Source organism: Rhodnius prolixus, unplaced genomic scaffold, assembly GCF_049639745.1.
Source record: "Rhodnius prolixus isolate KJV_2025 unplaced genomic scaffold, Rpr scaffold_3, whole genome shotgun sequence".
In the NCBI taxonomy this organism is placed as follows: Eukaryota; Metazoa; Arthropoda; class Insecta; order Hemiptera; family Reduviidae; genus Rhodnius; species Rhodnius prolixus.
In genome coordinates this window covers 44,011,041-44,037,240 of record NW_027411603.1, presented here as the reverse complement: position 1 = coordinate 44,037,240, position 26,200 = coordinate 44,011,041, and the positions used below count along the sequence as shown (strand labels likewise).

The 26,200-nt window shown below is 34.7% G+C and overlaps 1 protein-coding gene across 7 annotated transcripts in view; it reads left to right on the top strand.

Moving 5' to 3' along the window:
• The window catches only part of LOC141453027 (uncharacterized), a 251,856-nt gene that overhangs the window by 197,372 nt on the left and 28,284 nt on the right, over positions 1-26,200 (top strand). For 4 of the 7 annotated variants that reach the window (XM_074125725.1, XM_074125727.1, XM_074125726.1 and 1 more), the window contains 5 exons: positions 206-1,198; positions 4,560-4,666; positions 6,718-6,813; positions 17,688-17,856; positions 24,616-24,675. In XM_074125725.1, the coding sequence (XP_073981826.1) occupies positions 235-1,198; positions 4,560-4,666; positions 6,718-6,813; positions 17,688-17,856; positions 24,616-24,675 (1,396 nt within the window). In that variant the 5' untranslated portion in view covers positions 206-234. The remainder of the gene's footprint in view (positions 1-205; positions 1,199-4,559; positions 4,667-6,717; positions 6,814-17,687; positions 17,857-24,615; positions 24,676-26,200) is intronic. The other 3 variants (XM_074125730.1, XM_074125732.1, XM_074125731.1) reach the window with 3 other exon arrangements.

The window sequence follows — 26,200 nt, the reverse complement described above, 5'->3', positions numbered from 1 at the left end:
GGTCTCCGAGAATCTCGAAAGTACTTTTCCGGTGTGAAAACTTATTTTTAAGAATAAGCAGAGAATTTAACAAGTTGGCGCGATACTTTCTCATATCGCAGATAGCATTACTGTTGTAGATTTCAAATTTTTGTACTCTGTCTCGTCCGATATCAACTGTTGTAGAATAGTTTGAAATTATTGTTTGAATTTTGTTTTGTTTCAGATGAACGATGAGGTGACTATGGAATAAATATGATCCACAGGACCTCTTCGTCTAGGAGACGGCGTGCCTCGAGGAGTGCGGCAACATCACCGCACCGGCCTGCTGCTGCCAGTAGAAGACCAAGTGTAGCAGTGAACAGTGGTCCAATAGAGCCGGGTAGACAAAGACGAGCTAGCATAGCTGTTCCGGAGGACACTAGTCCCACTGAATTTGTAACTGTAACCGCGGCCGACGATGAAGAACCAGAAAGTGAACCAGAGGTTGAAGTCTACAATCGTAGCCCACGTGGCAGTCTTGTCCCTGAACACAATAGAAGCCCCAGGGGTAGCCTCACACCAGATGCCTTCAATAGAAGCCCACGAAACAGTCTCGTTCCTGACTACAATCGCAGTCCCAGGAATAGTATTATACCGGATACTCGTGGTTCTAGGAATAATCTCTTACCTGAGGTTCCGGTTAACTACTCACGCAGTCCAAGGAGTAGCCTCTGTCCAGATGTGGAACTGTTTACTAGCCGATCGAGGACAAGTCTAGTTCCAGAAGACTTTAACAGAAGTCCTCGCAATAGCCTTGTACCTGGTGAATACAATAGAAGTGCGAGAAATTCTCTTGTACCCGATGTAAGCCCAAATAGGAGTGCTAGAAATAGCCTTGTGCCGGACACAGGTGCTTCTCGTAGTCCTCGAGGTAGCATAGCACCTGATCCTGGCAGAAGTCCCAGAGGTAGTATCGCCCTTGAACCAAATAGAAGCCCAAGAGGAAGTTTAGTACCAGAACCAAATAGGAGCCCGCGCGGCAGTCTTGTACCTGAACCCAGTCGAAGTCCAAGAGGAAGTATAGCATCGGATACCTCTTTTAATCGAAGTCCTCGCAACAGTTTGCCGCTGCAGGAAAGTCCTTCTCCAAGAAGTCCTCGAGGAAGTATTGGCTCAGCTTCGTTGCATGAGCCACCTAAAAGCCCCAGAGGAAGCATAGACATCTCTGCTACTTCAGGTAACTCAAGTTTTCTTTTTAATTATAAATAGATAATTTAGCAAATTGTGTCTGAAATGCGCACACGAAATTTTGGTTAACCATTCACGGCTATGGATAACGGCTATGTCTTATGATGGAGAATAAATTTTTTAATGAAGAAGGAACAGTTTGAAATTGTTTAGTAAGTTTAGTCAGCATGCAAAGTGTACAAGCGATTCTGGCAAAGGTTTCTGTCTACATCTAGAGCATGGCCAATGCTGTGGTAGATGGTAAGTTGGGATTGCCAGGTAATTCTGTGTTTCTATGTTCGGTGAGCTGTGACGTTGTTTCCAACTTCCCGCATCTATCTCTCTCTCTCACGCCCAGGGAACACAGTTGTCCACCCACCCATATTGTCCTCCGTTGACTACAGTAACTGTTTTACTCTCGAAAACTTTTCATGATGTCTAACTAGGCGTACCATTTTCTGTTTAAACATTGTAACATTGTTCCACACGAATTACCTACCAATTAATTAAATTAACTTTTAAGTTATTGTTATCTCATAATATTCCATCAAGGAAACTAAATTATCTACCCAAAATAAAAGAAAAACTCATCCTACAGGAAAATTAACTTGTTTTTCAGAAATAATAGAATATTCACTCATAAAACTCTTAATTCTTATCGCATTACGTAAGGAAATTTTTCCAAACTTCAATTAGTAACTTGATCACGTATATAAAAGGAGTCATTTCCCACATTAATATATCAAATTCAGTAGCTGAAGGTTGTCCTATACATCATTTTGAGATTAGCAATGTACAGACTAATTCATTCCTTTCGGATTTACAACTTATTGAACTGCATTCTGAAATCATCGGTGGCTTTTTCAATCACACTTTTGATCTCCATTCTGGCAGCATAGCTCTCACTACAATTACTTCTTTGACCTTTCTAGCTTATAAAACTAGCCTCTTGTTCAAGAAAATGGGGGAAAACATTAAAGAAATTAAATCGATTAACAACATAACAGACATAACTTAAATCAGCTTTGTAACATCAAATCAAAACTCAAACAAGAGGAAAATGCTTAGAGATTCTACTTCAGGATTTATTTTTGTAAAAATTATTAACAAAGTAAATAAGTGGCCATATTATTTGTGAAAATTATCCATTTAAATCACAAATGAAATTCCTAAAATAATTAGCTATATTTTCTGTAAATCTTCGCACGCATGGCTGGACTTATGTCGCAAGAATACCGATAACCTAGTCAGTTTGTGGTATGAAATGTATGTTCAGAAATATTCTATGTATTGCAAGTTGGCATCTGTTAGTGACGCAACATTGTCTGCAATAGATGATGAGGAGAAATGGCTTCCTAAATTAGCCATCTCAGGCTATAGATTGATAATATGCCAAATATTTCTACAATTATTTTGTAGATAATTAACACGCCATTGTTCATACTCTAATAGATTATTAGTGTTAAAGACCAAGGCCGGACTTTCCTATAGGCTAACTAGGCTTCAGCCCTCAAGATCAAAAGGGGCCTACATTCAAATTGTTAGCAAAATTAGAATTACACTATTCTAAAAACAGTCCCAATAACAACATGTTTCATTTAACATATTGATATATATCACAGTAGTGATGTATTTTATTATCTCTCACTTAATTTACAAACTTAAAAAAGGGAGGTGTAAGGGCCTCATAAATGGAATAGCCTAGGGCCTATTTTCATCTAAATCCGGCCCTGTTCAAGACGGATCCAGAATGTCTCTTATTCCTAACCTAGAAAAAAGAAACCAAACTAATCCTTCAATTTACTAGAATCCTGCCAGGCTCCTTTTTTAGTTTTTCGTTTTTTTAGTCAGGGGATCTCTGTAAAACTTCTGATACGTCAACGGAAAGTTATTCAAGTATTATGTCCCTATTTCCATTACTTATTTCGCATTGTTGAAACTATCCAAGTAATCCCGTGTTAAACAGATGACTCTATCAATCAAGCAATCAACCCTACCATGTTCCTTTCCCTTTCCAAAAGAAATCAATGGTCTAACTTTATCTATAAATCTCTTAGAATGTTCGCAAGTTGAAGACTGATTCCATTTACGACTTATTACATCTATTTGCTTAATTTTACTATTCTAAAATTTCTACGAAACGGCTAACGCCGATTATAGACCAATGAACGGAAAGGGAAATATTCCTCTTAGCTAGCTTTCTACCTTCTTATTGCCCTTAATTACCTTATGACCGAGAATCAGAAGGATATTCAATATCATGCATTTTCTTTCAAGTCTTGATGAATCCTCCAAACTGGGCGCTGCTTTTAAATGAACCTGAAGATTGTAACTTCCTTTGTCCGTTGATTCCTAACTACCCCTAGCAAGTTATTCACAAGAATCGCCATTACTTCTGCTAGAAAGACAGAACTCATGCGTCTGAGGATTTATTTCAATATCATTACTTTCTATCGTAATACAGTCTCAGAAAGAGCAAAGCTTAGTTTGAAAAATAAGGTAATGCGACAATTTTTGAGAGGAGTTTACTAAACAATTGATATTAGATAAATAAAGAATTCTGAAAGACTTGGTAAGGGCACATTCGTTACTACCCACATCGGCTTAGTGTCGTGAGTAAAAACCTCGTTCTAGTGGAGAGCACTAAAACCAGCTGCTTCAGCTTCTTTCATATCTTCGAGGAACCCCTGGTGTCACACAAAACAGTCTATTTCCCTTTTACAGTCTTCGCCTTCTTACTTCAACGCCTTCAACTCTTCACAAAAATTTTTTACTTCTTTTTTTCTTCTTCATATCGTACCATCCAGCTCCCAGCTGATCGTTTATGAAGTATAAAGATTTATGAAAGAATATGTGATCTATAGTTTAGTGTTTACACTTCAATGGATAGAACGATTTTGTTTTATCGCTAACCAATACAGAATGTATTCTATCAGGGTACAGTATAAAATCTTATATTGAGACTCACTTGACTTTGTCTTAAAGCAACGCAGTAATTTACTGTAACCATTTACTTAAAGTGTAGAATTTTTACTAAAGACATGGTTTGTCTTCAATGTGATTTATTTCATTGCAGCAAATAAACAATTGAGAAAAACATGACGTCACAACTCCCTAGAACTCAATTAAAATCAACATTCTTCTTGAAAAAGTTTTAAAACAATGTGATTGACCTAAATTGAAGTTCAAATGAAAACATTTGGATTAGACTGTCGCAGAAAACTCAGAAATGTCGCGCTGTAAAAATGGATGAATTGAATTCATTCTCGGAAGTTTGATTAATTGACATTTAATAGCAGATAAGTTAGCTAGTAATTACAGCTATCCTTTAATAGAGTTATTTTAATTAATACTTGCATCATTGTTTACAGGACGAACAGGATTAAATAGAAGCCCATCACCTTATAGGACACATCGAACTGCAAACTCTACCCAGGATAACAGTGGATCACGGCGAGCCAGCAGCAGTGTGAGTCAGGTGATCATAGCTGACAGACCCACTCATTTCCTTTCTTAGACACAGAGAAAAAAATCTCTGGTTTAAACACAGAACATAATATGTAAACAACAAAACATAAGTTTAGTTTACAATTGCATCCACCACTGGCACACCCGTTGTTTTAGACAGAACCTCTAGTGTTTAGTACATCATAGCTTTGTGGTATTTTTATTTGTTACTTTTCGCGTTTTCACTTCGCTTAGTTAAATAGGATTTTTATACCATTTTTTGATCAGGAAATTTGAACATAATTTGATTCCGTTAAATATTCCAAATAATATTTAGAAATAAGATCGTTCTCACAAAATACAATTTGTTTTAAAAGGAGCTAAGTATCATTGTTCATTCTAATTACACCTTTTAAAGAGGACAGCATTGGTATAATGTTATCCCAGACCTGACTTGTCGTTAAGTCTAATTATAGCATTGATAAGATTTAAGTCCTCAACAAAAGAACTGCCAATTTTGTTTTTGGTGCCAGAAACGCCTCCAAATTTAGGAATGTCATCAAAATTTGAAGTAATGAATAGGGCAAGAAATAGATTCTGAGGTTGTAGGTCGTGTTTTTATTTTTAAAAAAAATCATTTTATTAAGGCTTTCTTCTGTAATTTTTCAGACAGAGCCAGTTGCTGTAAGTATAATCTCGGTACGGTAAACTGTAAGCGTCTTCTAAGGAGATAAAATCTAAGTGCATTCAGCTAAATAATCTGAAAGTGCCAATCTTGTCAACCAAAGGGCAAGTACCATATGGACCTTAATTCCCCAGATTTAATATTTAGATTTGAAGCCTGTTCCCAACTACGCTGTACATAGACTACAAGCAAACTTGATTTGCCTATCTTCAACCATTCTCAACAATTTGGTGTAGCCAATCTTTCTTAAATTCTCTCCGTAAACATTTCCAACCCTTCATTTTATCTTAATAATAAAGTATTTAACCCTTTTCACGTGGAAAATTTACTTCATTCCCGTGAAGTTTACTTCGTAGTTCATATTTCCGAGTCAGGGCTTTAGATTTGCAACCCTACTTAAAAGACGGGAACCGTCAAAATTTTGCAAAATATAAACTCAGCTTAGAAACTGGTGAATAGTCAAGCACATAGTTAATCTTTACTTATTTTTTTTTCAAGAATGCAACTTAATATGCCTCTGTCAGAGCTAATTAGAAGATTATCTAAAAGAGTGGATGTCCCAGTAAAAGACGTAGGTGCCACTTAAGACAATTTCCATTGAGTTCAAACGAAAATTTAGAGTTATTAGTATAGTTCATTTACAAATTACACCTTTATGTCTTACGTCAATCTAGTTTATCTATTGTTTTTGAAAACAAACCTAAAAACAATTAATAATTTCTCCATTTCGAAAAACTATTTTTAGATTTCAGCGTTCATTTAATTAAATCAACGCCTCCTTAAGAGCCACTTCCTAATCTTCTCACAAACACTCTCATTGATTCTCTCAAGAAAACAACCCTGTTCTTGACTCTCATTACAACAGATAAGAATTCCCACAAAATAACTGTTATTTCTAGGATTGTTATCTTTATTAAGATTGTTATTTATTTTTTTAAGTTCTAACATCTAAGGTCGTCATTGAAGCGTAAAGTCTTCTCAGTATACTGCTGGCCTCTGGATAGTGTTCTCTCGCTATAGATAACACTGTCCACCTCCAGACAGTGAACTGTAGAGGAGGATCATGGTGGAAAAATTATTATTGTTAAATTAGTAAAAAATATTTAGTTGTGCACAAAATGTAAATGGATATCGCCCAATAGTTCTATTTAATATTCAAAATTAGGCCTTATTTTGTTTATTCAAGAGAATATTAGCTTTCAGTAATCAAAATAATTTATTATTTATTCCTCAGAATAAAAAAATAAAATTTGCTGATCCCACGGTTTATATTTTGTCCGTGATTTTCACAAATGTTTTCTTCTCTTTCTTTAAATGCTAAAATAATGGATTTTGTTTTGTTTTTAAAAGAAAAAGGAAAAGTAAACGTAGCTCTATATGTCTGTATATTGTTTCAGTTATGTCCCCTTGAAGGGGTCAAAGCAATCTTTATAGGTCCTGCCTACGTGTCGAGCCAAGTCGCTCTGGCCCGCAAAGATTCCCTCGTTCGTCCGGTAAGGAAACTTAAAGAAAAGATTTAATTTCTTTTTATCTTAATAAATTTATAATTTATCTCAAATTTCATCTTTTTATTTTCTATTTTTGCTCACGCGAACGGAATCTTTTTAATTATTTTGTTTACATTTTCTAAATTTTTCCTGTATTGCTCATGTAATTTTTGTATCTTTCTTTTGTTTACACAAATACTTATTTAACTTTTCCAAATAAATCAATAAAGTGCACGTATGTATTTTATATTCACTTTTATAAATTGAAGCACGGGAAATACATGGATTTTATTTAACAAAATAAATAAATCAATAAATCAATAATAACTCAATTTTAATCAATACTGTGCAAGTAAAATTTTTGCCTGGTTTCCTATAATAATGGTATTTTATCTTGCACGATATATTCTAAATATTGTGGCACGAAATTTTGTTCACTAAAAAATTGTGATTAAATTGTAGTATTGAATTTAAATTTTGGAAGTTGTAATTCATGTTATTTTTGTTTTGTTTAATTTAAGTAAGTTTTGAAATTGAAATTTTCTTTTCACTTTGCATGGATTATCTACGTAATTTTTATGTTTTATTTGTTGAATTGTTTGTTCAATTAATTCTTTATTAACAAATTAATAATGATTTTTAGTTTCTTTTAATTCTTTTAAGAGGAATTTTGATGATTTTTTTTTTCGAAGTTTTCACAGGTCAATTAAAAGTTTGAGGCCTACTGCTTTTACTCAGTACTAATTTTTTTTTTAGAGCTCTGTCTCTTTCTGTGAAATGTGTTTGAACTGCATAGTCAATAACTAGACCTTTGCAGTCTCAGTTTTGTTTTTAAAAAAAAACGTTTGCTTACAATGTATAAAAAATAACAATCGAAATCTGTCAACTGAAAAGAAACTGAAGGAAAAAATAAAGGAATCTTAGTAAAAGCAATATTTTTTAGAAGCATTTTCCGCGCAGGGTAACCGACAAATTTCACACATGACATTATTGGACCAATTAAAATTCGAATCCTAAAAAAAGTAATGAATAATTTTAAAATTTAATTAACTGTGACAGTTTTAATGATCGAGTCGTCTTTTAAATTCTTAAAAAAAAAAAAACAATAGCAATGAAAGGCAATATATTTTATATTAATTATATGGGGTTCACATAATTTTGGAAAAATTATATAAATTTGTCCCTTACAAAAATTCGCATCACAGACCCACAAAATTCTGGAAAACATTTTTTGAAAGGCATTATTGAAGCCAGCGGTGAAAATCGCAAATGGTGCCCAGTTTTTCATTAATTTGAAACAATATAGTGATTTAAAATGTGAAAAACCAAATTGAACAGAATAACAATAGAAGATGCTGTAGGGCTACTGATGGCTGGTGAAAAGTTTTCCGCTTTAAACATTCACGGAAATGAACCGTAGCAAGAATAAGATTTTGAAGACTGAAAGACAGACAATTTGGTAACCAAATTTAGGTGTTGATTTGGTTTGATATTGTGAAAGACATTAATTTTGACTATAAATAAAATGCGCTTTAACTTACATTTTGTTAAACTTCTGTTAACAGTACAATACATGCAAAATCTTAAATTATAGATAATTTTCTGTACAAGCCTATAACCTTAAGAGTTCTTTTGGTGAATATTGTCATCTGTTATTTAGCCTGTAATTTTAGCTGAAATTTTAAATAAGGAAATCCAATTTGTTGAGCACGGTAGTTCGGTCTGTGATTCTGCACGGTCCCAAATCTTTTTGATTCTGTTCTTTTCGAGTATGACCTTTGGGAAGAGCCATTATAGAATGGAAACTCCTCTTCCTCAGCCAAAGGAATATTTTAGATGATGCCTTGTTCTGTAGATGATTCACTAGATGACAATATCTGCAAAATATTGGCCGAGAATATTCGGAACTACCTAAGACCCAGCTGGAGAACTGGAAAATGTGTATCAGCTAAGGATAATTTGTCATCTGGGCTAATGACCTGGAAAAACTATTAAGAATGTAGATGTGTCTGATACCTGGGTTCTGGGGTACCAAACGTTTAGTCCTAGAACATAATAAGGAAGATTTGCAACATATGATGTATTTGGAACAGTGAATCTGAGGTAATACCCTCTGTGACAATTATAATCAAAAATATAGTTAGCATCATCATCAATATGCTTAAAAATAATTAATGTAAACTGGGCATTTCCATGTAAAAGCAATTAAGTTGTAGGCTACTGATGAATAAAGCTCCTTTAATCATCCGAGCTTCTCTATAAAAGTTATGCGGTTATCAACCTCCACGCCATAATTCCACTGGCTGCCTTCTGTATTAATTAGAGCCACTTGGCCAGAAACGCTACGGTAAAATTATTATCTATCTACCCATTTCCATATTTGTTACCAAGCAACAAGCTCTTTCTATAATCGTACTAATAATAATCTACTATGAGATCTCTGTCCCTCATCCTCTCTCACTCTGTCTCGTTTGCAGGAATTAGGTCATCTCTGTCTGTTTTGGCTATACTGTTTGGGAAGAAGAGGTATTGTGTTTTGTTTACAGGTATGCCGGAAGTGGTAGTTGAGAGACAGTGTACTGTAAGTTTAGTGGAGTATGGACTTGAACATAAATTAGAAATTGTAATCATTTCCAAAATTCACTGGATAAATTAGCCAATCACGTATTTGTTATGTGAAGTCGGAAAGCCGAGCTGATTTTTATGTATGATACGTAGAAGAGGATATAGAATACTTAATGGAAATGATGAAATGAAATAACTTCTGAATTGGTATTGAGGCATCCTAATGTTAGGAGAATACCATTATTACGTTATTCTTAAAGACTTTTTAAATGCTTTGAAGACTGTAGGTAAATTTGAATGGTGAAGTGGTAGGTTCACCTAGACTACTATCGGTTGTAGACTAGAGTTTTAGAATGTTCTTTCAAGTTTTAATCTGCTATCTACAGCTGCAGAACCATTGCTGGAATTCCCCTTTCACTTTTTGGGAAGTGAAAAACTGAACAAATGAAACCCAGTTTCAAAATCCAAAAGACTGGTTTTAAATTTTGGAGATTCTCTAAAAATTTGTTCTAAAGATATGCTTTAAAAATTAAATAAAAAGTTCATGTTGATTTTATTTTTTTTTTTTTAATGATTTAAGGCACGCGAACATCACAGGTTATTGGCGTCCGGAGCTTTTTTCAGTGCACTGCCGACCTCCGAACAGAGTTGTCTGTAAGAAGCTCCTAGGAAGAGAAAATCTAAGGGCCAGCAGCTGGATTCGAACCCGGTGTCCTCCGCGTGGGAATCCAATACGCTAACCGCATAGCTAATCCCTTCCCTAGTTCATGTTGATCTTACAATTTCTGCAAAAAATAATTAGCATTCTAGTTAAGAAATATAATTTAGCTTTCATAACAAGTAACTTTTAAGGATAATCTACATAACTAATCCATAGGTAAGTATTTTCAAGAATCTTTTGTTTATATTTTCCGCGATTTCTGCGAGATCAGACTAGCAGTTTCTTGAACCTTAGTCTACTTAGATGGTACATACTTTCTTTTTTAAAAAATAGTTCTGCAAAAAAGAGATTTAAAAAATGTATTATGAGAGCAGGTTCCGAAGCTTAAGTTTTAGAATGCTAGTTTAATTTTGTTTCAGATATCTTTTGTTTTCGTTCTGTTTTAAAAAAAAAAAAAACAATCAAACCAACACGTATTCAATAACAAATCAAAGGGAAGAGCGAACCACGCGGTGTGCGGAGCGTTAACTACACAGGATCAACAAAAGGTCCTCCTCCTCTTTGCGTAGATTGCAATGAGGAGGAGGATTTCAAACATGTAATAATGATATGTCCACGTTATGTGGTAGAAAGGAAACGAATGTTTGACGACATATACAGGGTATTTAGATGCACCATTTCGCTACGAAGACATAATATTCTCCACCAACATCTATGTGCTTAAATCTACAGCAGAGCTAGCAATGAAATATGAATGTGTTTAAAAGTTATAGAATGAATGCAAGAAAATGATTAGAGAAGGATTACGTGATTTTAATTTCGGTTATGCTATAAGGATGGCAGGAATATAGAGTACTGATCCATCCATTAGTTGTAAGGTTTATGTAAATAGTTGTATATAGTAGAGGGATGAATGAGTGAAGCAAATGTATTTATAAGTAAGACTGGAGAGTGAATGATATTCTAGTGATAAGCACCTAGACGATGCTGGCTGTATGGCGGAAGCCAATGCCAGAAAAAAGCCAAAAAACAAACAATCAAAGGGAAGGAATTCGCTATGCGGAGGAAACGAGTTCGAATCCAGCTGCTCTGGCCCTAGGATGTTCTCTTACAGCTCTGCACTGTAAAAAGCTCTGGGCGCCAATAACCTCAGCTTTTTGCGCGTCTTAAATCTTTAAAAAAAATAATAATAATAATATTAATAAATCAATCTCATAAACTTTGTCTCTTACCTGTAAAAGATAATTGGTAATACGAGGGTCGTTTGAAAAGTCCGTGCAAAAATAAAAACTACTTAATTTTTGGGGGTAAACCTTTTTTATTTTTCAACATAGTCTCCTTTTAGGCTTATACACTTCGTCCAACGCTGCTCTAGTTTGTTGATCCCTTCCGAATAATAGGATTTGTCCAAGTCTGAAAAATAGCCATTCGTTTCTGCAATCACCTCCTCGTTTGAATAAAATCTTTTTCCCGCCAGCCATTTCTTCATATTGGGGAACAAATAGTAGTCCGAGGGAGCCAAGTCTGGAGAATATGGGGGTTGTGAAACGAGTTGGAACCCTATTTCCATTAATTTTGCGACCACAACTGCTGAGGTGTGAGCTGGTGCGTTGTCGTGATGGAAAAGGACTTTTTTGTGGGCCAATCGTGGGCGTTTTTTCTTGCAGCTCGGTTTTCAAACGGTCCAATAACGATGAATAATATGCACCTGTAATAGTTTTACCCTTTTCCAGATAGTCGATGAGGATTATTCCTTGCGAATCCCAAAAGACAGTCGCCATAATCTTTCCGGCCGAAGGAACGGTCTTCGCCTTTTTTGGAGCAGATTCCCCCCTTGGTAACCCATTGTTTAGATTGTTCTTTGGTCTCAGGAGTGTAGTGATGTATCCATGTTTCATGCACAGTGACGAAACGACGCGTAAAGTCCTGCGGATTCTTCTGGAACAGCTGCAAACCGTCCTTGCAACACTTCACACGATTTCGTTTTTGGTCAAGCGTGAGCAATCGCGGCACCCATCTTGCGGATAGCTTTGTCATGTCCAAATGTTGATGCAAAATATTATGTACCCGTTCATTCGAGATGCCCATAGCACTAGCAATCTCACGCACCTTCACTCTTCTGTCATCCATCACCATATCATGGATTTTATCAATGATTTCTGGAGTAGTAACCTCAACAGGGCGTCCAGAACGTTCAGCGTCACCTGTGCCCATATGGCCACTCCGAAAATTTTGAAACCACTTATAAACTGTTCTAATCAAAGGTGCAGAGTCACCATAATGTTTATCAAGCTTCTCTTTAGTCTCCTGAGGCGTTTTGCCTTGCATAAAGTAGTGTTTAATCAACACACGAAATTCTTTTTCGTCCATTTTTTGAAAATCACTCGACTTCCTCGATTCAAACGAATGCCAAACACAAAGAAATAGACCGATCTGGCTGAAACTTGGTGTGTGTTCTTCCAAGAGATGCTACTAACTAAACTTAACCTCGATACGCGCCAGTAGTGCTATCTCTTTGACTTTGCACGGACTTTTCAAACGACCCTCGTAGATGAAAGACGTCAGCGTGGTTTCAAACCATTTTCTGTGAGAAGCAGAAAATCTCGTAAAGAAATTTACACATTGCCCAAAATACACTTTGTGAATAATAATAACAAGTTCATTGTGAACAAAGTTAGTGTTGGCCCACTTTGAGGCAGTTATTTTACTTTTTTGTTAATCCCTCTTTTGAAGGAAAATCGACAAGCTCCATTAAAAGTTTTCCCCCCTCCACAACTTGTCGGCGAGATCAGTCGCACATGCAAAGGTCTTTCATCAGCCCTCTTTACAAACTATAACAACCTAGTTTCAGATTTCTGCTTTTTTTTTTGTATTTTTTATTTCGTTTCTTTATTAACTTTTCTTTTTTAAAAAAAACTTTTGCTTTTTCTTTTGGCTATAAAAAAGTTTTTACATTCGTGTCAGTAATAGCAAGATCGAAATTAAGTTCTCTCATGTTTTGGTATCATCTAAATTTGAATAAATCTTTTAAAATCTGACCCACTCTTCTTAGTTTAACACTCTTTCTGCGTGCTGCTCTCTTTGAGATAAAATACGTACTTCATTCAATCATTTTGCTTTTTATTCTATTAATGGGAAATGTTGAGAAGATCAAGTACTTTTTGAAGACTTAAGACTGTAGGTACATTTGAATGTCGAAGTAGTATGACCTAGATTTACCTAGGCCAGGGGTCGGCAACCCGCGACTCGCGAGCCGCATGCGGCTCTTTTATCCAAATTGTGAGGCTCTTCAGCCTGCCCAAAATATATTGTGTATTTTAATTTTATTGAAACAAATGAAAATTTCATTTGTTAAAGTAAAGATATTTTTGTAAAAAAGGATTTTAATTGTGATAGGTTTGAAATTGAATAGAATTATAATAAAATACAGTACGTAATTATACAATACTTTCATTCAAACACTATTTATTTATTATATTTAGTCATTATTTATTTGTTTATTTATGTTGCAATATGTAAAAATAAATGTATAAAACATTTATATGTTATTGAATATCATAAAATAATAATTTGTGAACACAAATGATCTACAGAATTTTTACACTCTATCATCCTTGGGGCTCTTGGTAAGATTTATTAAAATTATTTAAGGAGAAATGGCTCTCTACTTAAAATAGGTTGCCGACCCCTGATCCTAGGCTATTAATCGGTTATAGACTAGAGATTTAGAATGATCTTTTAAGTTTTAATTTGCTATCTACAGCTGCAGAACCATTACTGGAATTCCCAATTTCTCTTTTGGGAAGTGAAAAAAACTGAACAATGTAATCCAGTTTCAAAATCAAGGATCCCCTTGATTAGTAATAAAAGTGAGATTATAGAAGTTATCAAAACCGGGATAATAGCGAGTAACAGATGTATTGGTCATTAGGAAAAGTTCTGGAACAAAGCCAAATTGTTGTTGTACAGAACAACTACAAGATCTGTTGTTGCCTTTGAAGCAATAATTCCTTGAACGATAGAAAAACACAAATATCTTCTGAAGGTTTTTCGGAGAACAAAGTTTAGTTTCAAAAATTTAAAGATTCACCATAAAGATATACATAGATTGTCTCCAGTCTTTAATCAGGCGCAGTCCTGATTCATCTTCTTCCTGACGGTACCAACATAGGCGATTCAGTCTACAATGGCCAGTAAAAAGTCCTACTGTTCATCCTGATGGCCACCAAGCCTTGCGTAAATAAGTTTAGGCTAATTGTTGCTAATAAACTTTTTCGGCAGCCTCTAGACCAGTGATGGCGAACCTATGACCCACAATTGCTAGGCAACCATTTGTTTCTTTACGCGGGTTGATTTAGATTTTCTAATTGTGTGGATAATTTACGTATATTCTATCTTTATTTTTTTCAATCACGCATTGACACAAAAGCAATTTAAATGTATCTATAACCTTTAGTTTGATCATTACAGTTCTAAAACGCAAATGACGACAAATGCTTTTGTAGTATTTGAAATAAAGCAAAAGTGTTTACAAAATATCAAATAAAATGTATAATTTTACTCATATTTTGTTTGTTCAAAAAAATCGACAACCCAAAGCAAATAAACATATTTAGATTTTTCTTCAGATAAAAACACACTTTTGTAAGGTTTTGTTCAGTTATGTTTGTAAAAAGAGACTTCCATAGCACTTGTTTCGTCCCGTTTTACCCAGTTAAGTCAACTGAATTTTAAAGATGTTTAGTTTTGAAAATATTCAGTTTAAAATTTTTAAACTTAACTCTTGCGCAAATGGGCATTAGTGACCCAAGAGCTAGTACTAAAAAAAAAATGAACAAAATTTGACCCACGTCTTAAAAGAGGTTCGCCATCCCTGCTATAGACTGAACTTTCCTCTGCTACTCAGGCCACATTCTTGGATGCTAGAGCTGATAAAGCATTTTACTGTATCGCAAATTGGGTTCAAATCCCATGGGAAACTGTACGACACCCTTCCTGCTCCAAGCACCATCACCTCCTCCTCCTCATTTTTTTGGGTACCAATTTCCGTCAGAATTTCTCTAAACATTCCCACACCAGCTTTGAGGAAATTTCATAGAACTTAAATGGCTGGAAGTCCGAGAAAATGACATCCCTGGAAGTTAATAGTTAGAACTCGCCAAAAAATTTGGAATATTCTCTGATAGTGGGTGGTATTCAAGTAATAATATTACTGAGTGACGCCACAGGAAAAAAAGAAGAAGCTGATTTGAAATACTTTTTATCCAGGTCGTCGATATTAGTAATTTAATATAGTAGAGACAAGAGTCAATATCCTCAATCAAGCTTATATATATATTGGACACTAAAATTCAATTTCTTTCAATAAAGGAAGGTGATATTGAGGAACACCTATTGGAGCAAGATCAGACATACGAATATATATATATATATATATAGATTTCATTGATGTTTGTCTTTTATATCCCAGGTGATTTTTATTTTATAGATTCTTATTATATTTCAGCCCCTTATTCAGTTTTATATTAGCGCTGATATTGTTCTCAAATTAAAATGGAATTTATTTAAATATTTACCCTTTATTATACTTAAATTATATAACAATTTAAGCAGCAGATATTTCCTCAATTAATTTTATTAAACGACATAAATTTTCCTCGTGTTACAGGTTATTTAATTAAGGTAACCCTCAGCCTCCATTTATTGGACCACCCAATTTAAACAGCGTGTAATAAATATTTATTATTTATTAATAGTCGTGAAATTAATGGCAGAATAAATTAGACCTTTATATTTTGGTACTTGATGATGAGGGGGAAAACTCACCAAATATTTTATTTTAATGAGCTACTGCTTCAGGTCACTCTTAGGCACTACTTTGAAATGTAGTACTTTCAAAAAGTAAATTGCCTATTTTTGTATATTATACTTATATAATATATCTGCATAGTAATCGGTATCGTGAACGGGAGCGATAGCACTTATTTTAGTATTTTTTTTTTTTTGTAACAAATCAACAGCAGGTTTTGAACAGGTGATCTCCCACTTTACAAAACCACGTTCGTGACCACCACATGATGGAGAGAAAATTTAGGAAAACAAAAAAATACGGAATTCCATTTATTCGTAAATGATTTTTTCACAAATTGTGAAGACTATTTGTGCACTAAATCTATTAAATCAAATTAAAGTCTATTTTTGTTGTGAGGAAATGGATTTACCAAAAAAAAGAAAACCTATATATATTTTCACAGAATTGTTGATTTCTTTGTATACATATTTAGAATTCCTAATTGAAATAAATTCAGTTTTTGTAAAATAAACTACTGAAATACGAAGCGAGTTTCCGAGTTACCCGTACGTTATTTTCTTGCCAATTTCGTAAAAGAATCACTTTGAAAACTCAGCGTTATGTAGTTTTGGGAACACTGATTCTTTTTACTCTTTCTACAACAGTCAAGATTCAAATTCAAGAAACCATGTAAAAGCTTAATCATACTTTTCTTATTTAACACATTCTTAACCAACTAAAAATAAACACTGGTGGGAATCAATCAGAGATTTACCCCCTAATAATTGTAGGCACTTCTTATAACCCCAGATTTTCCCCTTAATAACTGATTTACTGCAAACAGCTTTCATCTCCGGATAGACTTGCCGATCATTTCTGCACGGTATGTAACGGCCACACTGAGTCACTTATCCCGTTTGTGTCCTAAATTGTGTTCACTCACTCTTCTACATGACAGTACATGTCGCTTTGTCACATTCTCTCTAAAATATTAAAAAGAAAACTAAATAAATTGGTAAAGAAAACATTTGTTTAGCATGATTCTACCTAATCATAGATTAAAGGTCACTATTTGGCCCTAAGGATTGTTATCAATAGTAACTACTTACAGTATAACTACTTATAGTATTAATTACTTTCAGTATATAAAACAGACTTATCAGCATGATTGCACGTTAAATCAATATTGTTTAAAATTTACTTCAAAAAACCTAATAAAAACATGACCGTTTATACATTAGGTTAATTTTGAATTATTTTCATCTATTTTTATACAAAAGAATACCTCAAATATTTGTAATTATAACCAATAACTGTTCAGATATTTCAAGTAGTTTTGAATAAAGATTCAAAATTATCAAGTGCAGTAAGTAAACATTAATTTAATGTAAATAGATTTCAAATCAGAAGAAAAGAAAAATCACTGACAGATTTGATATCTTCATCAATATTTTGTCTGCAGAAATCCCTCAAAATGAATGGCGAGATTACTAGCAGAGTAATTTTACATTCTAAGAGATATTTCCTGAAAATTTCCTTTAAACACGTCCTTAGGCCTGTACTATACTAGACTTAAGATAATGAGTTCCAATTTTAGTAATTAAAGCTAGAAAAGTATATATTCTATTAATTTGGTTATTTTGACGCCATTAAGAATTTGAAAGATCTTTTTTATTAATTTAATTGACAGTGGTTACGTTTTCTTTTCTTCTGATCATCTATCAGCCAAAGTTGCAAGCTGGCTTTCTCCAATAGTATGTGCGTTAGGAATATTACTACATATTAATTGATTCAATGTAAATTCCATCATTAAACAAAAATCTATATCATTTTTAAAATTTTATTTGAAGTAATTTTGTTCAGGTATCCGGAGATGAAAGGCGCCACCTTTGTGAGCATACAAAACTTAATTCCGAATCCGGCGGAGTGGCAGCCTACGGAAGTGTTGTTTACCAACTCAACCATGCGAACATGGAAGCCACTGGTATTTGTGATTTCCTGTTTAGAGGCGTCGGTATTATCTATAGAACAGGTAAGTGTAATTACTTATTTAATAGCATAATAGATTTGCTATTGTGCAAACTTTTGTGAGAAAAACTAAAAAACAAATAGTATAACAGTAAAACGAAAACCCACTAAACTCTAACTTCCTATATTTCCTATACTACTGTATCTCGAACCATAAGAATTCTCCCAATTGTGCAGTTAGTTATAGTCTATAATTGTACCAAAATACATGAAATTTCGTACAATAGAAATAGAGATATTACGACTTAAAGTTTAGGGTAAACGAAAACCCACTAAACTTTAACTTCCTATATTTCCTACACTATTGTATCTAGAATGATCAGATTTCTTTGGATTCTGCAGTTAGTTATAGTCTGTAATTGTACCAAAATACATGAAATTTCGTACAATAGAAATAGAGATATTACGACTTAAAGTTTAGGGTAAACGAAAACCCACTAAACTTTAACTTCCTATATTTCCTACACTATTGTATCTAGAAAGATCAGATTTCTTTGGATTCTGCAGTTAGTTATAGCCTATAATTGTACCAAAAAGCATGGAATTCCATGCGTAGAAATTGAGATATTACGACTTAAAGTTTAGGGTAAACGAAAACCCACTAAACTTTAACTTCCTATATTTCCTATACTATTGTATCTACATCATCAGATTTCTCTCAATTGTGCAGTTAGTTATAGTCTATAATTGTACCAAAATGCATGGAATTCCGTGCTGTAGAAATCGAGATATTACGACTTAAAGTTTAGGGTAAACGAAAACCCACTAAACTTTAACTTCCTATATTTCCTATACTATAGTATCTAGAATCATCAGATTTCTCTCAATTGTGCAGTTAGTTATAGTCTATGATTGTACCAAAATGCATGGAATTCCGTGCGGTAGAAATTGAGATATTACGACTTAATGTTTAGGGTAAACGAAAACCCACTAAACTTTAACTTCCTATATTTCCTATACTATTGTATCTAGAATCATCAGATTTCTCTCAATTGTACAGTTAGTTATAGTCTATAATTGTACCAAAATGTATGGAATTCCGTGCTGTAGAAATCGAGATATTACGACTTAAAGTTTAGGGTAAACGAAAACCCACTAAACTTTATCTGCCTATATTTCCTATACTATGTAAGATTTGAATGGGAACTAAATTTTCTCAGTGATGTTATTTCTATCAATAAAACAATGAACTGAAAACTCTAAGAATTCGGGTGGTTTAGATAACTAGTACGGTTACAGCAATGTATTAGTTGATTTTGTTAGATGTGTGAAGTGAAGAGATGAAGCAAGAACCAGATGGATGAAGAGGGTATCATAACCTTCTGTGCTCGGTCACTGACAGAGAAATAAGGTAAAGGAAATTGAAAAGCTGGTTTTTCCACTTTTTTTTTCTTTTTTTTTTTGAATGCCAATACACGTATGGAAATAGAAGATGGCAGAAAAACGAGGAGCGGCGAAGGTTTGTACTAAAGATGAAAGAAATCTGTCCCCTGTCAATACAAGATATTGGAGTGAATGTCCCTCAAGAGGATCGTTCTTTTGCTGTTCGATTATAACCGTGATATTGTTACTGCTCAGTTCTTGATCGATCTCTGGCTGACATGTTATACAAAATATTTATCTGGTACTTTAAAGAAACAACCCTAGCATTTGTTTTTTTCTTTTGCAATTCTAGTGTTTCATGTTTCACCAACCCTGGATGGTGACGTTGGGGAACTCCCAGAAATGATTTCTTTTTTGAAATGGATAGATTGGATATCCAATAAAATGACCCTGGAGAAAGCCTAAGTTTGGGTTGGCCGTATTTCTTCAGGATTTCTTTTTCTTTTTAGAAGAAAACAATAGGGAAATAAATTTAGTTCTGACAAATAAACTGGGCGCACAACAAAAAATTAATAAATAATGGAGTTATAGCGTCCATTTTGGCTCCTTAGGTATTTCTTTTCGTATTCATAATAGATCACTAAATCATGTGGTAAATCATTTAGGATGAGACGACAAAAGTGGCACATATTGTAAATCTTGTACTCAATTCTGTTTACAAAAATTTGTAACTTATTAGATTCATTTGTAATCTTTGAGAAATGAATGCTGATTATAATTGATTACAGTTTCAAATAAAAAGACCTTAATTTATCCCTTGTTTTGTCTATTTTTGTGAAGTACATCAGTTTGTATTGAATTGACAAAATATTATAATACAATCACCCGTTAAATCTTTAACCTGGCATTACTGAAATAAGCCACAAACTTATCGATTTATATCCACATTTTGATAACCAGGACTTTTCTGAACATATTCAAGGACCAAAAGAAAAGAATAACTAATCTTTAGAAAGGCTCTTTTGAGTTGGGTCAGCTTTGAGTGGTTCTTACTGAGCGAAGTTATATTTGAACCGTCTCGCAGGTTCTATTCGAATCACGTAGGGACCGTCTTACAAGATGTTTCTGCTTTGTACATTTACTTTACTCTAGGTGGACATTGAGTACATTGCATTCTCTTCAAATAATAGTATCAGAATTCTGACACTGATTTCATTTAAACGTATTATTTGTACAATGTTTTGAAAGAATCTGATTTTACCGTGTAGTAGGTTGTTGCATGTTGCCTGTATGATGGACATATTTAGTTTTCCAACTTGATGTGTTGGTGGATATTAAGTTCAAAACTTAAATCTCAATTTTTTGAAAATTACTAATATTTTCCTGAAATATTTTTTCATTATTCTATATAAAAAGCTTTTAAGAATATATAATTTTGAAATCAGTAAACAAATCGTCCGTAATATTTAATATCATAATTATCGTAAATTAAACACAGAAATCAGATTGGAAGATATGTTGAAGCAATTCCCACTAGTTTACAAGAGTTCTGTTTTTGTACATTCCACAAAGGCCCTACATTTCCCAAAATTCTGTTGACCACTAAAAATATACTTTTTCTATAAAAAAAAAAAAAGAAAAAAGTATTTCAAAGAAAAGTGACAGATATTACAATAATCCTGAGCCATTGTCTATCCACGAATAAAGAAATTTGATGTAGCCCCTTTTGGGGGTACAAAAAACAAAAAATCTGCAAAATAATATGGTAGCCTTCGGCACACAAATTTGCCTCCAATTTGGAATTCTGGCAATGGTAAAAAAAGATGGCTACAGACAAAGAAATTGTTCTAAAGGAACTCTTCAAAGAGTTCTTTTCAAGAAAATTATAGAACACCAAAAATTCAATTTCCTGTCACGCTAATTTCTTGGAACTGATTTCTTAGTCCTTCGAACAGGATTATAGGACCCTGAAATAGCACTTAGAGGGAAGTTAAAAACCCCAACTCTCTTCCAGAAGTGCCCTAATATGAAACTTACCGACAAAATGGCTTTCTTCTAATAGTCTTAGAACTATGTACATGCAATGTATGTAAGTCGTTCTAGGAAATCAAGCCATTTTTTTAAAGGGGAAAAAAGTAATATTTCGGTAAAGTTGGGCTTTTTCTGGGTGATTCTGCGCTGAGATCATTATTTAGATATAATGTGTCTAAATATCAAAGATTTAGCCTTCATAGCTTGTCTTACAGTGAATAAAAAGCTGATATCAGTAACACTAAAATAGCAGATCAATCAAAACTTTTACCGAGAGGTTCTTGAAAAAACTTCGAAAAAGGGCCATTCGTGTGAGACCAAACATCAAGAACAAGTGGGTGTTGCATCACGATAATGCTCCTTGTCACACAGCAATTTCAATAAACGAGTTTTTTGGCCAGTAAAAACATTCCTGTGGCTCCTCAGCCTCGACTTGAGTCCTTGTGACTTTTTTTCTCTTCCCGAAGTTGAAAAAATCACCTCAAGGGAACTTATTTTGGGACAGACGAAAACATACAAACGGCTGTAAACGACCAGCTGAAGGCTATTCCAGTATCGGAGTTCGAGCACTGCTATGAGGAGTGGAAGAAACGTCTTCAGCGCTGTGTGACTTCAGAAGGATGTTATCTTGAAGGTGTCAATATAGAATTGTAATTCTTTTTGAATAAAAAAATTTTTAAAAAAAATCAGTCTCATTACTCAACTTACAGACCTCGTAGCTAGTAAATTTCTCTTAATGACAATTACAGTCACAGTTACAGTACTGTCTTAATACTGTTCGTGTGGTAGAGATTTACCGTTTGGACTTCGCTAATCCAAGAAGTAGATTTGTACATAAACATTGCAGCTTATTGCATATATATGTGCAAATATGCTCCGTGGGTAAATTGTTAGAAGAAATAGCCAAATTTAAATTCTTCCTAAAGAGTTGTAAAGTAATAGACCCATGAAGAAGCTCACTTGGTTTCAGTAGAAATAATGCAAGTTATGATGGAGAGCAATACATTTCTGTGTAAATATATTTACCCTGGCAAACCCCGGCCAATCACCATTACGCCGCAATCTCCTTATCCAAAACTTGATTGCCAATAGTTTATCTGCTTGTAATGTAAAATGAATTAACAAAATCTACTAAACCAACTATTTTGGATTTTTAAACATGATTTGTCTTTAATATTTTTGAATTTAAAGAAAAAATAAAATATAATAAATATAAGAGCGGTTATGTGAAAATGCTTTCATGAAATGACATCCAACAATTGGGTAAAGAAGCAATTATGGTTTTGGTTATCCAAACATGTCACGTAATTCTAATCCTGGGCTACAGTAGCCAGTACACATTGTTCTAAAACTTGTATAACTCCCGTTATCCAGAGAAATTGAATTTCTGGACCATTCATTCTCTTTCACAATGCCACCTCTCAGTTCCCCATGGTCGCTGCCAACATTGTATGGGGTATTCAGTAATTACTCCTGGTGTTTGAATTTTGTAATTTATCTTCTTCTGACTTTTTTTTTCTTTTTTCTTTTTTAATAATTCAATATTATTTCTTATCTTTGATACCATTTCCTTGAAAATTAGAGAAGTGATTACGTTTGTCTTTTTTTCTTTAGCCTGAATTGGAACGAATGGTTTAAATTCAAGCTTTTAAATTGTGAACTATTGCCACTCGGAATGTTCAACTTTACTTGAAACGATTGTGAGATTTATTAAGCTTGTCAACATCCACACCGCAACTCGTAAGCCAAAGAGCTTAGGAAGTAGGCACCCAGTCCAAAACCTAGTTCTTGTGTTACTTCCTCTTCTGCCTTAATTAACCCCAAACATCTTGTTGGAAGCAATTTCGATCCTACTGTACACTATCTGCTGCTTATGGGCCATTATACGAGGTGTGGCTATTAAATAACCGATACTGATGCTGCTACAGAAGAACTATGCATGCGCCAAATCCTAACGACCGCGACAGCTGTGCAGCATATAAAGCCTTCTTTTCGATTGCAGCGTCTCACTTGTTTGTAGAGAAATCTGTCTGACCGGAACTGTCGTTTGTGTAAGAGGTGTTTACTTTCGTTTTGCCGAAAACATGATCTACACATGTAGTAGAGCAACGAAACATGAAACTGGATAAAACCGCTACTGAAACTTATCTTTTATTAAAAGAAGTTTATGGCGATGAATGTTAATCACGTGCGCAAGTTTTTGAGCGGTTCAAGCGTTTCCAAGATGGCCGAGAATGATGACCACCTGGGTCGTTCTTCCACGTCCAAAACGGATGAAAATATCGATTATAATTAATCAACATTACTACCGTAAGGTGCTTGCTCAACTCCGTGAAAGAGTAAGGGAAAAAAGGACCCGATTTGTGAAAGAAACAAGTCATGGGTTCTCCATTAAGACAACGCGCCGGCTCACACTGCATTGTCTGTCCAAGACGTTTCTAGCCAAGTACAACATCCCAGTTTTAGGCCGTCCGCCTTATTCGCCTGACCTGGCCCCATGTGACTGTTCCCCAAAGTGAAATCTGCTTTAAAAGGAACACGATTTCAGTCCGTTGAAGCTGTGAAAGAAAAAGCGGCACGAGTCATGCAGGAGCTGACAGAAAAAGACTTCCAGCACGGTTTCGAACAATGGTAAATTCGCATGGAGCGTTGTAGGGATTGGGGAGGGGTGTATATTGAAGGTGATAATAACTAAATATGTATGAATTTAAAATGGAATGTTTTACAGCAATAGTCTCGTTATTTAATAGCCACACCTCGTATTTCCTGCGGCCAGCAGCTACATTTTCCTGACCCCCCGATATTGTCAAAAAAAATAAGAGTAAATCAGGTTTTCAATCAAGAGATTGTGAAAAACATTATTTGATTCTGTCTTCCTAATGCGAGCAAATATTGTGAACAACACAAATTTCCAAAAAAATTTTCAGCAGAAGTGGCACTTAGATGTCTATAATAATTTTTCTTGTCAGCGTGTTGGTTGGGTTGTAAATGGTAAACTAAATGCTATTTTGTCAGGAAGTTACTGCATCTTTTACAGCCATTTCTCTCGAGTTTTCCAGCTGATTTCTCTGCTACTTTAACCTCTTTAACTTTATGTTCATTCAGTAATGGTAAACCAGTTCTTATCAACATCGGACTAACGTCAAACCCAATTCTAAACCAGTTTTTGGATTTCCTTCTTTTCCCCTAAACGATAAAACCCTACCAATTTTTGTACCCTTTCTCAATTAAACACAACTTAGGTAAAGCAATAAATACGATAAACTTTTGAATAGATATTTTGGAGTAGAATATTAATTGCGTAAACTGATAATTTATCAATTTTACCTAAAGGAGAATAGTTACACTTTATCTGATTCTATTCAGAAGATAAAGAAACCAATAATTTTTCTATTTATATTTGTTTCAGTTGTAGTGTCAGTGGTTCTGATCTGTTTAACAGCACTTCCGCTCATAATGTTCATCATTGGTGAGTTCATTTCCTTTTCTTTTATATTTTTAGAGTGTAATAAATTTCATTCCAAACATTTTTAAAAATCCATAGTTTGATGAAAACATGCCTGATACGTACTCCTTAACAAAAACTTACAGTTTAAAATGTTAAGTACGAGGGTCGTTTGAAAAGTCCGTGCAAAGTCAGAGAGATAGCCCTACTGGCGCGTATCGAGGTTATGTTTAGTTAGTAGCATCTCTTGGAAGAACACACACCAAGTTTCAGCCAGATCGGTCTATTTCTTTGTGTTTGGCATTCGTTTGAATCGAGGAAGTCGAGTGATTTTCAAAAAAGGACGAAAAAGAATTTCGTGTGTTGATTAAACACTACTTTATGAAAGGCAAAAGCCTCAGGAGACTAAAGAGAAGCTTGATAAACATTATGGTGACTCTGCACCTCCGATTAGAACAGTTTATAAGTGGTTTCAAAAATTTTCGGAGTGGCCATATGGGCACAAGTGACGCTGAACGTTCTGGACGCCCTGTTGAGGTTACTACTCCAGAAATCATTGATAAAATCCATGATATGGTGATGGATGACAGAAGAGTGGAAGGCGCGTGAGATTGCTAGTGCTGTGGGCATCTCGAATGAACGGGTACATAATATTTTGCATCAACATTTGGACATGACAAAGCTATCCGCAAGATGGGTGCCGCGATTGCTCACACTTGACCAAAAACGAAATTGTGTGAAGTGTTGCAAGGACGGTTTGCAGCTGTTCCAGAAGAATCCGCAGGACTTTAAGCGTCGTTTCGTCACTGTGGATGAAACATGGATACATCACTACACTCCTGAGACCAAAGAACAATCTAAACAATGGGTTACCAAGGGGGGGAATCTGCGCCAAAAAAGGCGAAGACCGTTCCTTCGGCCGGAAAGATTATGGCGACTGTCTTTTGGGATTCGCAAGGAATAATCCTCATCGACTATCTGGAAAAGGGTAAAACTATTACAGGTGCATATTATTCATCGTTATTGGACCGTTTGAAAACCGAGCTGCAAGAAAAACGCCCACGATTGGCCCACAAAAAAGTCCTTTTCCATCACGACAACGCACCAGCTCACACCTCAGCAGTTGTGGTCGCAAAATTAATGGAAATAGGGTTCCAACTCGTTTCACATCCCCCCTATTCTCCAGACTTGGCTCCCTCGGACTACTATTTGTTCCCCAATATGAAGAAATGGCTGGCGGGAAAAAGATTTTATTCAAACGAGGAGGTGATTGCAGAAACGAATGGCTATTTTTCAGACTTGGACAAATCCTATTATTCGGAAGGGATCAACAAACTAGAGCAGCGTTGGACGAAGTGTATAAGCCTAAAAGGAGACTATGTTGAAAAATAAAAAAGGTTCACCGCAAAAAATTAAGTAGTTTTTATTTTTGCACGGACTTTTCAAACGACCCTCGTATAAGGGTTGATTAAACGCCCAAAGGTACACAAATCAGGAGGCAAAGATTTTTAATCGAACGACAATTCATTGATTAAAATCGGTTCACTCA